Source organism: Phoenix dactylifera, chromosome 18, assembly GCF_009389715.1.
Source record: "Phoenix dactylifera cultivar Barhee BC4 chromosome 18, palm_55x_up_171113_PBpolish2nd_filt_p, whole genome shotgun sequence".
In the NCBI taxonomy this organism is placed as follows: domain Eukaryota; kingdom Viridiplantae; phylum Streptophyta; class Magnoliopsida; order Arecales; family Arecaceae; genus Phoenix; species Phoenix dactylifera.
The window spans coordinates 5,225,522-5,239,346 of record NC_052409.1 but is presented as its reverse complement, the minus strand read 5'-3'; the positions used below and the strand labels follow the sequence as shown (position 1 = coordinate 5,239,346).

At 41.0% G+C, this 13,825-nt stretch overlaps 1 protein-coding gene across 13 annotated transcripts; it reads left to right on the top strand.

Annotated features, from left to right (window-relative positions):
- Window positions 1-4,502: 4,502 nt before the first annotated feature.
- LOC103722667 (mediator of RNA polymerase II transcription subunit 4) lies at window positions 4,503-12,976 on the top strand. Of its 13 annotated transcripts, none has more exons than XR_005506833.1 (4): window positions 4,505-5,909; window positions 8,574-8,787; window positions 10,907-11,198; window positions 12,611-12,976. XR_005506833.1 is itself a non-coding variant. In XM_039115490.1 (2 exons), exon 1 carries the CDS (start codon window positions 4,588-4,590, stop codon window positions 5,899-5,901), a length of 1,314 nt encoding a protein of 437 aa, XP_038971418.1. In that variant the 5' UTR covers window positions 4,503-4,587; the 3' UTR covers window positions 5,902-5,909; window positions 8,453-8,517. The 13 variants fall into 13 exon arrangements, 4 of the variants coding, with proteins under 4 accessions (XP_038971418.1, XP_008811584.1, XP_008811592.1 ...); XR_005506832.1 differs by lacking the exon at window positions 12,611-12,976 and adding an exon at window positions 11,533-11,865; XR_005506834.1 differs by lacking the exon at window positions 12,611-12,976 and having other exon boundaries at window positions 4,503-5,909; window positions 8,596-8,787; window positions 10,907-11,425.
- Window positions 12,977-13,825: the final 849 nt, after the last annotated feature.

Below are 13,825 nucleotides of genomic sequence, written 5' to 3'. Positions count from 1 at the left end.
CCTTTGTTTGCTCTAATTGATGAAAGCAGCAGCAGCAGCAGCAGCTGCAGCTGCTATGGAGGCAGGTTGCTGCTGCAGATTCATAAAGTGTAATTTAATTGATTTGCTCTGATTGATGAAACCAGGGACGTCCCACTTTATGTGCTAGCTTCTCTTCCGCAGATAATGAGGAGCCCTGGACAAAGTTTGGAAGTATTTATCAAGGACACGTGTGATCTGCATGAAGAATTTTCAATTATTGGAATATTTTTTTCTTAAAAGCTGGTGATTGATATACGATGCGCGAAAAAATAATTTTTACATATTAGGTTGGTTGATCATAAAAAAGTGATACATTTCGGAGTGGCATTTGTTGAGTTGAATATCTAGTTTCCTAGAAAAGTTATATAAAATATCTGTTATATTCTTAATAAAGGAAAAAAAATCTTATCCTATGGCCTATTCTATCTTGAAGCTTAATGATATTTTGCTTTACCGTATGCCCACCCCTTTTTTATAACAAGAGAAGGCATCATCTTCCTTAATGTGCAGCCTAAATCAAAAACGATGCGAGTCAGTTTCCACTTCTATCTTACTCACATTAATCCTATTCAGACTCATTTAAAGACATGGTATAGGAACAAAAACCATAAAATCAAAAAAGAAAGAAAACTCCTGCAAGCAGAGTCATCAAGTCTTGAGATTAAAAAAATAATAAAAAGAAAGAAAATCATCCTCTTTTATCCTCATTTCCAGGACGTCTTTTAATGATATACACTATATGAGCAGGTGATATATACTTAGCAAATTATCTAGCAACTCAATAGATATCTCTAAGTAAATTAATTGATAGTTTTCAAAATATTATGTTCACCAGTATACACTACATGGTCAGATGATACACACCTGTTGACTTTTTGATACATACTAAAAGCTTTTTTGATACACACCCAACAGTAATCAAATACATATTTTTAGATAAATCGATACGCAGCTTCCAAAATATGCTTTTTACTAGTACGTACTATATGGCAAGATGATACACACTAAGCAAATTAATTATCTAGCAAGCCTATACATGCCTTTAGTAAATCAACTTACAGTTCTCAAAATATAGTGTTTATTATCATCGATACACAATGCATATAGTTTTCTAATTTTGTTCAACATAAGAAATTATAAATGCACCATTCCTTAGATTTTATGAGCTTTAGGGTGCAAATATCCTGGGGCATCAAGAGAAATGTGGCAAAATAGTAAGTTCATCTCATATTTTCTTCTCCAGTGCCCACCTTATATGATTTTTTGTTCACGGCGTAGAAGCCACTATCCCAACAGTCAGAGTGGCCAGTGTTGCGGGGTTTCGCCCCGGCAATAGCCCCACCGCCTGGACAGAGAAAGCGGCTGCGTCCCTCCCGAGGTATTTTCCGCTCTGGGGGGTTCGTGGATCGTAACCTGCGGGGGTCCGTGTAGGTACTACCCTTTTTTTGACAGGAGCCACCGGCCCCCCCTCACGGTTTTGCCCCAAAAGGCGTCTCGAGAGGAAAGGTTTTGGCCTCCTCATTATAAGGCACAGACCTTTCCGCTATCCGGTGATGTGGGATTAAATTCGAGAACCCGGGGTTCGTGGATCGTAGCATGCGGAGGTCCGCATAGGTACTGCCCCTTTTTTGACATGAGCCACCAGCCCCCCCTCACGATTTTGCCCCAAAAGGCGCATCGAGAGGAAAGGTTTTGACCTCCTCATTATAAGGCACAAACCTTTCCGCTATCCGGCGATGTGGGACTAAATTCGAGAACCCATCCCACAAACCTCCTCATTACTGCTCACACTGATCTTGTATGAGCACAGCTAACTACATTACTAGCAAGAAGGCTGCACAAAAAAGAAGGAACAGAGGCCTGCTGGGTCCAAAAGGAATTCTTCAAAATGATGGGCAGTAAATGAGGCGACCCAATCAACAGCTTTATTTGTCTTTCGAAATATATGCCTGACCTAGAAAGCACGATACTTCCACAACATCCGTCATATGTCGCCTAGAAGCAGGTGCTCTGCCTCCCCCCGTCCCTCCTTCAGTAAGCGCTCAATCAACGAGGCTGAGTTCCCGATCGGAGTATTTCCTTTTCGGTTGGTTTCCAAAAATAGGGGAACCAAAGCATCCCCTTTTCGCCCAAAATCCGATGATCATCGGCCGGAATCGAGGCTCCAAGAAGTCCAGAAGAAAGAGGAGAAGGATAGGTCAAAGCTAGCTAGGTCCTTACCTGGTTTCCAGCGGCGAATAGCAACGACGTCTATAGCGGCTGACATTTGGAGAGAAAAACTAAAGAAATACTCTGGCGGTGAGCTTTGTTCAGGGTTGGATCTCCGATGGGATGGACATAATGATGGGAGGAGCTCTAAATAAAGCTCGGTTGCAACCAGAATCCTACTTCGAGTCAAATTTTGTCAGCCGAACTTAAAAAAAAAAGAAAAAAGAAGATGACTTCCATCGAATTTTTTTTCTCTGTGCATGCACAACATATGCATTATTATTATTTTTTATTTGGGCTAAAAGGATCAGGCTGGTCAAGCGGACTGAGTTCAAGAAAGGCTCAGTGATAAGATCTAGTAGAAAGAAATGACTGATTCATAGACCAACTATTTTTTATATTATAAAATATTAAGTGCTGCCGTTGTGGAACATTGGAGCATGATGAATGGATTGGACTCCTGTCCGAGCATCATCGGATTCCAAACTAGGGCTGTCCCCCATCCAACAAACTGCGCACGATTACGCTTTCCATGGAGGCAGGCTGGGTCTCATCAACTTAAAGATCCCTACGGTGAAGAAAGTTCCGATTCAAAGAACATTTCAGAATAAAAAATTCTGAGAAAAAAATCATTACCTATAACATACTGCATCTTTAATTTATTATTTAAGATATTCTCAGTTATACCTCTAAAAACTTGCGGTTCGTTACGAAGTTCTAAGAGGGGAAAAGAGAACAAACCCCGAATGGCCAATATTTTTTACAAATTATCTTAGTTTCCTTTGAATCAGAATCCATGAGAAAGCTGCATTCTTGCCACTGAGATGGTAGCCTAGTAGGAGCATGGCCTTACTTTCAACCAAGTGGTTACAAGTTCGAAATGCACAGACGCCGTTTAAATTATAGAGACCGGATGCTTCCTTCTCTGACACGGGGTCTGGAAGAACGTATTGCCCTGCTAGTAGCCTCGATGGTGCTAGGTGTGACATACTCACATGTGGTATTCGTATCGGAGCCCAGAGAGGTAACCGAATTGGGCCCACGAGTGGAGAGGGTACGAGTAAAACCGGCCGGGATGCTTAACACACGGTCATTTCTACCCGCATCGAACATTCTCCTGACGGGATGGGAGCCCAGTGGGAGCTGTTACGCGGCGGTGGGCTTGTCCCTCCCCCCTTCTTTTTCTTTTGGTCCAGCAAAAAAAAAAAAAAAAAAAAAGCATCTTTTTCAATTAAATAACAGTGGGGCCCATCTTCAGAAAATATCTCCGGAATCATCGCATGGGTCCTCTCACAGTCGCATGAGATCTACGGATCCGCCGGTGGTGGATATGTGCCATCCTTTTATTTGTGCTACAAACGGTTGTGCGTCATCTTTAGCACCACACCCCACCGGCCTCTTTTGCTAGCCCATTGAACGCTCGACACCCAACTGATACCAAAGTTCGTATTGTTCTATACTCGCATCCCTTTTGATCTTTACATAACGTTGGTTCCTGTTGATGCCCACATCCTACTCGGCGTTGAAAGCCCAGATCAATTCGCTTGGTCCACAATTATATAAAACAGGGCATCAGTCCATTGCAGAAAGTCGCGGATCTACATATAAAAAGAAGAAAAAGCCCAACGAGGTAGTTCTGGCCTCAGAAAGGGCTTTGGAATAACAACGAAAAGATATACTTGGTGGAGTTCACGTGCTTGATACCACTGTTATTGTCGCAGAGCTAAGAGTTGCTTGGAAGGGTATTAAACATGCGATCTAAAAAACTCTATATAGATGGAGGTTTAATGACCAATAAACTGGATTAATAGGATAATAGGACAGCTCTTTTATGCTCATCCTTTATTAATTAATATTTGGAGGATGTCGGATTTCTTGGTGTATTTTTATGTTAGCATGCTTATTGTAAAAATAATACTGCTGCGAATTAGATGGTTTTTTATGTGGCCGTTCACATCATCGACAAGTTTTATCCTTGCTTTCCTTCTACTCTCATCTGGTATGAGACATCATTTTACCAAGATCTTTTGCAGTTTTAGGCTCCTTCAAGGACTTCCATCACAACAAAGTAAAAAGGAACAAACTTTACTACTATTCTTTCATTTTTGCTTTTCTTTCGTCTATTCATGTATTTATTATTTATAATTGTTGGTTTTTTTTAAAGTCAGAAACAAATCACAATTAAGCTCGAACCGGTTCGGAGTGCTCATAGACCGGTTTGGTCTGTCAATCCGCCTCGACCCTGGTATTCCCCCGACCCCGCTCCATGGTCGGCGCTCGATATTAGCTCGCAAAAGAACCTGTTGCACCCGAAAACCCGAGCAAAAAGAAGAAGGAAAAAAAAACGAAGAAAGAGTGATGCAGAGCCACACTCCGCCGGTGATGCCGTCACCGGCTAGGCTCGGCCTGACCAACGCCCACTCCCCCTCCCTCCCTCCAAACCCCGGTCACAACCCTAATCCTAACCCTAACCCTAAACCCGCTCCCTCCTCCTCGGTCTCCTCCTCCGCCACCGCCCCCACCGCTGGCCACCACCACCCGGTCACCGCCGCTACCACCACCTCCTCCGCCCTTCTCTCCCTCCTCCCTCCTCTTCCCCGCGGCCAGGCCCTCCTCGCCCAGATGGCCTCCCTCGCCACCAAGCTATTCGACGTCTCCCCCCACCGCGCCCACTGGCTCGCCTCCTTCCGCGGCTCCCTCCCCTCCTTCCTCCCCTCTGCCTCGGCCTCCGCCACCCCCCTCTCCTCCTCCTGCTCCTCCTCCACCTCTGCGGCCCCCTCGTCCGCCAAGGAGGTCGTCGCCCTCTTCACCGCCCTTCAAACCCAGATCTTCGAATCTGTCGCCGAGCTCCAGGAGATCCTTGACCTCCAGGACTCCTGCCTCAAGATCGCTGGCGAGATCCGTGCCAAGGACTCCACCCTCCTCTCCTTCACCAAAAAGATCCGAGAAGCCGAGCAGGTGCTCGACCAATTGGTCGACGACTACTCCGACTACCGCCGCGACCCCAAGCGCCCCAAATCCGACAAGGATTCCTTCGATTCCGGCTACTCCACTTCTCTCCGTTCCTCATTAGATCTCCAGGAGATCCTTTCCTACGCCCATCGGATTAGTTACACCACATTCGCCCCGCCGGAGCACGGCGCCGGGCTGGCCCCTCTACGTGGCGCCCTCCCTCCGGCGCCGCAGGAGAACGAGATGCGTGCTTCACAACTCTACCACTTTGCTGACCTGGACGTCGGGGTGCCAAAGAAGGCGCCGGAGGCGAAGGAGAGGGTGGCGGACGCCCTGGCGGAGGTGCCGCTGATGGAGCCGACCCCGCCGAGGGAAGAGGTCCCGGTGCCTATTCCGCCGCCAATGCTGCCGATTACTGTTCCGCCTGGGTGGAGGAAAGGGATGCCGGTGGAGCTGCCGAGCGAGCTCCCGCCGCCCCCACCTGGATGGAAGCCTGGGGACCCCATCACTTTGCCGTTGGATGGGGTTGTGGTTGGTAATAGGGAGGAGCAGCGGGTTGGTGGGGTTCCGGGAATACCTGGCATGCCTGCACCGCCGCCAAAGGCGCCGGAGGCGATACAGGTCAAGTATGTGCAGCTTGATATCAATCCAGACCAGGATGATTACAGTAGCGATTATAGCAGTGATGTGGGGAGCTCGGACGAGGATGATGAAGATTGATCATTTGGGTAAGCTTTGGTTTTGAAAGAATCATGCTAACATGTTGTTTTTTATTTGAACTTTAGTTACAAGTGTTTTCTGACTATGTTGAATGCTGTTCTTCAACCTTATGATCTGGATTTTAGGCTTTTATCTTTGTCTGAGGTTGTCAAATTGATTAGAACCATCATATGCTTTATATATCAAATTCCTTATTTCCGAAAATGGCATGAGATCTGATTGTCTTTCAATTTTAAAGCTATCATATGTCATTTCATCAATGCTATTTCTGAATATATGATTGGCAAGGTAATGCAGCAATTTTGGTTTGGCATGATCTGAGAAGAATCAAATTAACACGTATTTATCTGATTAAGATTTCACCATTTGCTGTCTGCACCTTTGCTTCTAGAAACTATGCCGAAGAAGGTTAAAAAAATGTCAGTTAGCTAATAACAATGTGATTGCTAGGATTAATAAGTTTTTGTATTTCTTTAGCTTGCTAGTACCATGCTTTATTTTAGCTGGGTGGATTGTCTTGCTAGGTTAGCCTGTGACACAATCCCCTATTGTGAATGAAGAGAAATGGAAGTTGTGATGCCTACTAATGATTAAGGATATTGTCAGCGGCAAACAGTAACATTTGAAGTAAGCTCTGGACCAACTTGAAAATGAAGTAGATGGAGGGTTGAGATCAAGAAGGAATCTGGTAAAATAGATGGCTGGTTGCAACCAATATACTGAAAGTTTCACTGTGAGTTCACTAAAAATTAGTTAAATTGATGGATTAGAATCATGAAAGCACAGGAACTTTTGAATTGAGATATTATTTCAAAACATCTCTTATGACATGATGTATTATCTTTTCCTTCTTTGGTGGCTGAGAGAGGTATAGTTCATGTTCCATATGTGTCATTAATTATGCAATGTGTAGATACTTGGGGGGAAGATTTGTGTGCAGGAACTTGGAATGGATGCAATGTAATGTGATTATGTATATTTAGAAATCATCATAGAAATAGGCAGGTGATGAATTGAAGAAAGAAAAGAAGGAGACAGGGTAAAGAGAAGAAGAAGAAGGTGACAAAGAAGAAAGGTTAAAGAGAAGGAGAAGAAGAAAAAGGAGAAGAAGAAGAAGAGGAGGAGGAGGAGAGGAAGAAGAAAAAGAAGGAGAAGAAGGTGATGAAGAAGAAGAAGGTGACAAAGAAGAAGAAGAAGATGGAGAAGAGGAAGAAGAAGGAGAAGAAGGATTAGACCTAAGGTTTAATCTTCTGTTTTAGTTGACATATTATACTATTAGCTTCTAAGATCATGAGTTGCAGAGTCAGATTGTGCTCATTGGAAAATTTGAGCTTTGATGAATACTACTACGTTTTTAAAAGATCTGATGAAGGATTGACCATTTTAGATGCCATTGGGTTGCTAGCGTCGTAAGTGAAGGAGAGGATTCAAAGAAGGCTTCTGAGATTCAACCAGAAAAAAAGAAAAAGGCAAAGGGCTGCTAACACTTGGCATCACGTGGTCATTTTATTATGCCTTTCAGTTACTTGATAAACCTATCATCCATTTAGGAAAAGGAGTTTAACTTTGTATTCTGTGTTTCTGAGCTTTACCGGTTGCAAAGTTATAGTGGAGAGAGAAAAGAAACATTAGGATGGTTACATGGACCAAGCCTTGTACTTAGGAATCACAGCTATTCAGGACTTAAGGCTTAGATAGGATTAAGTAGAGGTTTGAACAGGTTGAATTTGTCAGTCCAGCAAAATATGTATCCAAATTAACTTGATAATCTAATTGTTTTAGATTTAAACATTAGTTATTAGATCCAATTTTTGGTTCATTGTACTCGGATATTTAGTAGGTCTAACGTATAGTTTGAAAATTATTGTTTTTCTTGATTTTTTTTATTTCACTATGTATATTTTAATCATAATACAAACTTGTTATAATAGCGCACATAGCTTAATAATTATGCATGGTTGAAGATGGGACTGAGTAGAGCTCTGAACAGGTTGCTTTTAAGTTGTGACAAAATCCAAACCTGAACCCATTAAGCTAATTGGTTTTGGATCCTTGGTTTATTGATCAGATTTGATTTTGGTTCGGATTCATTGTTGGGGAATCAACAACTCTAGAATTTAGTTAAAAATTGCTGATTTATTGAATTTTTCCTCCAATACCTTTGCTTTTGTCATAAAAGAATATTATAGTAGTGGAGTGATTAACTTAGTGATTAGAATGTTCCCATTTATAATGTAATATGCATCGTTATGATAGTAATTTCCACATTATAGAAAAACACAACCATGTTTTATCTGTTCAAACTCTTATCTTAAGTTTGATGGCATTTTTCTAATATAATAGATTTTAGTAAGTTAAAAGGGAAAGTGCAAATATAAAGTTTATACAGCAAGGTTTTTGAATTCCTACAAAGATGTATTAAATTTGTGCTAAGTTGTTGCTGAATTGTTTATTGGCTGTCAATTAATGTTTAGCCATAGCCAAAGCCAACTTATCATTCGGGAGGATTTCTTTGGACCCAGTAGGCTTCTATTCCCTCTGTTTTGTGTAGCCTTATTGCTAATGATGCTGCTAGCTGTACTCACGCAAGAGCAATATGAGTAGCCGATGTACCAAAAAAAAAAAAAAAAGAAGCTTACTGGATTTACTTCTCATACTAACAAAAGAGTCAGATGGTGCTTTCTTGCTAGGAAGACCACCATGTTAATGTCTGACCGGCCTGTCATGCTAATCTGCTGTAAGACCATGCCATTCAGATCCCTTTCCTCGTATCATACAATGTGAAGCAGAATACTGTTCTATGCTGTCAAGCTGCGGACTGGATCTCTAGACGGTGATGAATCTTTCTCAGGGATGCCCATTGGGTTATATGATTATAGTTTACTTGTGAGTAGTTTATTTCCATAAAAATTTCCTTATTATTTACCCGCAATATGTTGTTTTTAATCATCATTTGCACCATTATCTTCAATAGAATTAAATTTTACTATTTGCCTTGGTGCTATAGCCCTCTTGAGCCATTAATTTGTTGTGCCTCTGAAGATCAAGGACACTCCATGTCTGATTTGTTGGAATTACAATCTGGGTATCAGATTCTCATTTCAGCCTATTCCTGTGTTTGGTGGTTAATATAGACATGGAAATGAATCCCTTGGATGCGAAATTCCCATAAAAGGGGCATAGCAATACATGGGGAACTTGGATATTGTTTTTGCTAGATGTCAGATAATAGCACGGGGATAAAAAAATAATAATAAAATGTTCCACCATATAAGACAATACCTGGGACTGTTCTTATGTCCATTGTTGACCTGACCAAAGTTTCTTAACCATTGACTGCCGGTTGCATCAATAAAGGTTGGGCTTGGATCAAATTCCACCGAATCAAGGTTGGGTCTTCATCACTAAACATCCAAACAAGGTGGGGAGAGAGAGAGAGAGAGAGAGAGAGAGAGATATTCTTCTGGATTGAGAGGGAAAGAGGGGTGACAGCATGAAGCTGTGAATGGATTACTTTTGAGAGAGAGAGAGAGAGAGAGAGAGAGAGAGAGAGAGAGAGAGAGAGATGTCCTGGATTGAGAGGGAGAGAGGGGGGACATCATGGAGCTGTGAATGGATTGCTTGATCACAGTGTGGGTCATTGTGTTGTTTGCACTGCTTCTGTTTGCAGCTCTTTGGTTCAATTTCTCCTTGTGGTGCATTAGTTTGTATCTCAGAAACCGCCTGTCCTGCAATACTGCTCGCATATGGGTTGCCTGCCGTGCGAACATTTTTGTCCTGGTCAATCTACTTTCTTTTCTAGATGCATCAAAAACATGATAGGATGTTCTCTTCTACTGAAAACGTTGGTTCAGGTAATCAATCTTGTCATGTTATTAGAACCTAGAACCTTGAGTCCCTGGCTCCATTGCATCCTGTATTCCGAGGATACCATTTGGCGAGGTCCTGCATATTTATGTCTTTTCGGTTTTCAGTTTCTTTCTAATTATAAAAGATTAATTATAATTTAAAAGAGTTGTAAATATATAAGAATTCTAATTAGAAAAAGGAAACTTGAAAATTCTTAGTAAAAGATCATGTGGAAGGATATCAACAAAATAGAAAAATAGTTTTTCTCAAGTGAAGGGGTCAAGACGTGCATGGGAAAGAGATAAATATTGTAGTTCTTTTTTTTGAACACCTGTTTTTCAGACTCTTTAGGACCAGCTGTATGTAGGAGACAGATTAATTAGACAAGAATCTGACCACTGATAAATCTAAGAGGTCGCCACGAATAATGGCAATTATTTTTGCTAACGGGCCTTGGATCTGCTAATTGACACACATTCCCTTAGCACCTGCACTAGTGGTATTAAGTTCCAAATTCAAATGGCAGGCAGGCAACAATCCCACCATATTTCTCAGAAATGAAAAATAAAAATCACATTATTTTAATCTATGAATGTTACAATCAATTATAAAATCAATCAACAGATGCAATTTATCTTATCATAATTCATATGGTGAAGAGTCAGTGCTTTAACTTTATTGTATGCCACCGATTTTATGTTGCTCTGCACAGTGCAAACTCATCTAAATTCTTCGCTGTAACCTTTCCCTTCTCTTTTTCATGTGCTTGGGTAATTCTCTAGGACTAAATGCTTGCATTTCTTCCTCAATTTTTAGTGCCATGCAAGATTTTTTACATCTCTTAATATTCTTGCAACCCCACATGGTCCTACCATCCTTATTGTGTCTGCATGCTTGCCCACTACTTGAAAACTGTCCTCTCTTCTTTCTACATTGCCTTACCTGGGTGCATTCCATGAGAAAGTCTTGTAATTAGTCATGGACTAGTGCTTTACGTTGTAGAGATTTTCTGGCTGCTCTGATGTCTGAAGAGTAAAAATTTGCCATGCAATAGCCATGATTAGAAAAGCTCTATCTTATTTGGTCTGTTGTTTGACTGCCCTATATGACTATATATTACTTCAGTGTCCAACAATGATTTTGTTTTCGTTTGTAGCAATGAATCTGCTGCACAGAAGAAGTCGTCCTCTTGTGGACTAAGCTTATGTTAAGCAAAGGGAAATCACAAAAGCTCTGTTTTACGTGGTCCACAACTTAAAAGTTCTTCCCACAACTTGAAGTTTCGTCTCTGCTCACCACAGTTCGTGATTTTTCCTTGTAAACATACTGTGATATTTGAGATGGCAAATTCTATGGCCACTGCTGTAAACAACCACGCTGCACCTAGGACTTGTGCTATATCCTTCATGACGACTGCATAGCTGTGCACTAGCCTTCACATAGATAAGGTGGGCAATCACATAGGATCAATGCTTTCACATCATATCATGATTGGAAGTAGTTACTTCTTTGTTGCATTCATCCAATATCTCGCTCTTATACATTTATCCACAATCCTCTCTATAGTCATTTAAGCTTCCTAGTAGTAGTGTTCCATTTTTTTTTCTTTTTTACATGGAATAATTGGATCTCTGGGCACGCGTGTGTGAAATAATATACTAGACGTTTTGTTCCATTTTTAATTATAGATTTTCAATCTATTATTTTTTTCGAGAAGAAATTTCAGGCCTTCCCATTTACTTAATTGGTTGGTCATCTCTTGTATTGATTTTTGTATTTCAGGACCTATCAAGAATGTGAGAACAAAGAATTGTTCTTTTTCTGTGCCATATCTATCCAAAGCTGCCACATGACTAGCTACGTCACAACCTTTACCATCGGTTCCTTCGATACATATCTCCTGCGCTTGTTTATAGTCTTTAGCCAAGTAATTTTATGTTCGTGTAAGTTTGTTCAGCGGAATCATCTTCTCAGTTAACTGATGCTTATAAAAATGTCCGGCTCAAGATAATGTACTCCCCTTTTCTCCTAGCTCCTTCTCAACTAACAAACATGTAGAATAATATGTCATGATATGTGGAATCTGGAGCTCGTCATCATTCCTTTTTTGCTGTATGCATTTTTCCTTTTCCGCATTGTGACTATGGTAAATGTTTTTATCTCTGATGCAAATGTGATTAGTGCTAAGTAGATCAAAAACCAGTATCCCTGAGATCATATTTTCAGTATGTTTGTGACTTCGTGCTGCCTGTGCTAGCCATCTTAAAACCGGGAGCTGATTCTCTGTCTCTGATACTACCACCAATGGACATAACCAGTAGGCCAGCTGGTACCTTGCATTTTATTTTCTTAGTTGATACTCATGTTTCAATAAATTGTCTCAGTATTTTGTTCATAAAACCAGATGGTTGGTATCCATGTTAATGATACATATTCTCAATAACAGGGTTTTTAGATGTGGAAATATCTGGCATCTTGATGGGTGACTGATATGTCTGAGCTAGACAATCCAAAGAAAACGTAGAAGATGTATATCTAATTTGTAACCAATCATCATATGAAGTCTGTTCCGAGACTGACCTCTTTTTTGATTACCATGAATGCCACCATAATAATGGGTGCTTGCTCAGAATTCCAGTTTCACCTGACGCAGTGGAGTGGACTTTGGCTATAAAATTAGTTGCATTATAAGCCCAGCATGGATCAGAGCTTGTCCTGATAGCCAAGATTGCAATTTCCGTTCTTGGCATCTGGCATGCTCGCCCACCAAATTCGTGTATCAATTTACTTACCATTTTTAGTTGGTTGTGTTTGACATCGTACAAGTCATCTAAGAACATGTCTATGTCAACCTTGCTAGGTCGTCGCCCATCTGACATCGAGGTTTCTAAATCTTAGATGAGAATTTTCTAAAGTTGGCTCAAATTTTGTATGAAATGGACCGACGAGTTAATTTAAACAAATCCGGTCCCAGAGACAGTGCAGTGTTTCCATGTGCAGAGCGAGCGTGCTGGTTTATCAATTTCGCTGAGAAGGAGAGCATCATAAAGATCAGTATAAATTCACATCACCGAGGATGCTCGCTCCCATGTAATTATCTTATGGGAAGACTTTAATGAGATACCTCTTCTTTTGAACTTCATTGAGACTCATTTGTGTTTCCAGAAATATTTTTAGCCATTTTATTTTTTAAAGTATTCAAATCATGATGGTCTCTTATTAGTTGCTTATGTTGTTTTTTGAAATAGCTCTACATCTACTTTTGTAGCATTACGGACAATGTTTTTTGCTTAGGAGCCCCCATCTCCGAGTGTCCTTAAGGTCAACTTTGATGAATGCGTGCTAAACGGTGGCAGGAGGGGTGGCATAGGTTTTGTCATCAAAAATCCAGACTTTAGGGTGGTAGTTGCTGGTGGGTGCTAGATTTTTGATATATTTGTTTTGGAGGCGGAACTGAGGGAGGTTTGGGCGGGTCTGTGTCAAGCCCGACACATTTTGCAGGCCAACGCAGTCCTGCTCGAGGGTGAGTTGGCTATAATGATTGGCTGGATCTAGAGAGGCACCAATAGCATGGGTGGGTGCTACTCTTTGCTTCGAAATATTTGGACTATGGTAAGTGAAGATATTGTTTTTCAGACCAAACATGTGTTTAGAGAAGCTAATGGAACTGCAGATTGAGTGGCCTCGTATGTGGTGACTACTCAGAGGGCCTTGTGGGTTGGGGAGAGAAAGTTGCTTAGAACATTCCGAGACTTACTGTATTTTATTTTTTTTAAGATGTATTCACACTAAAAATATATAAGTCATCTGTTATAGAAAAAAAAAAAAAAACATTCTCCACCATTTTTATAACGGAAGGCTAGAGTCAGGTATTAACAAAAGATAATTCTTTTGCCACTTCTTCAAAGAATGAAGAGAAGATTCTATACGGAATGGTAAAATTAAGTACCATAAAACGATCTTTTTATCGCTGCTTCGCAGAATAAATCGAAAATTATAAATAAGTTCGACTATGCCATGGCCCCGCTTGCTCTCTGTCTCCTATTCATTTTTTTTTCCAGAATTTTGCTCTTCA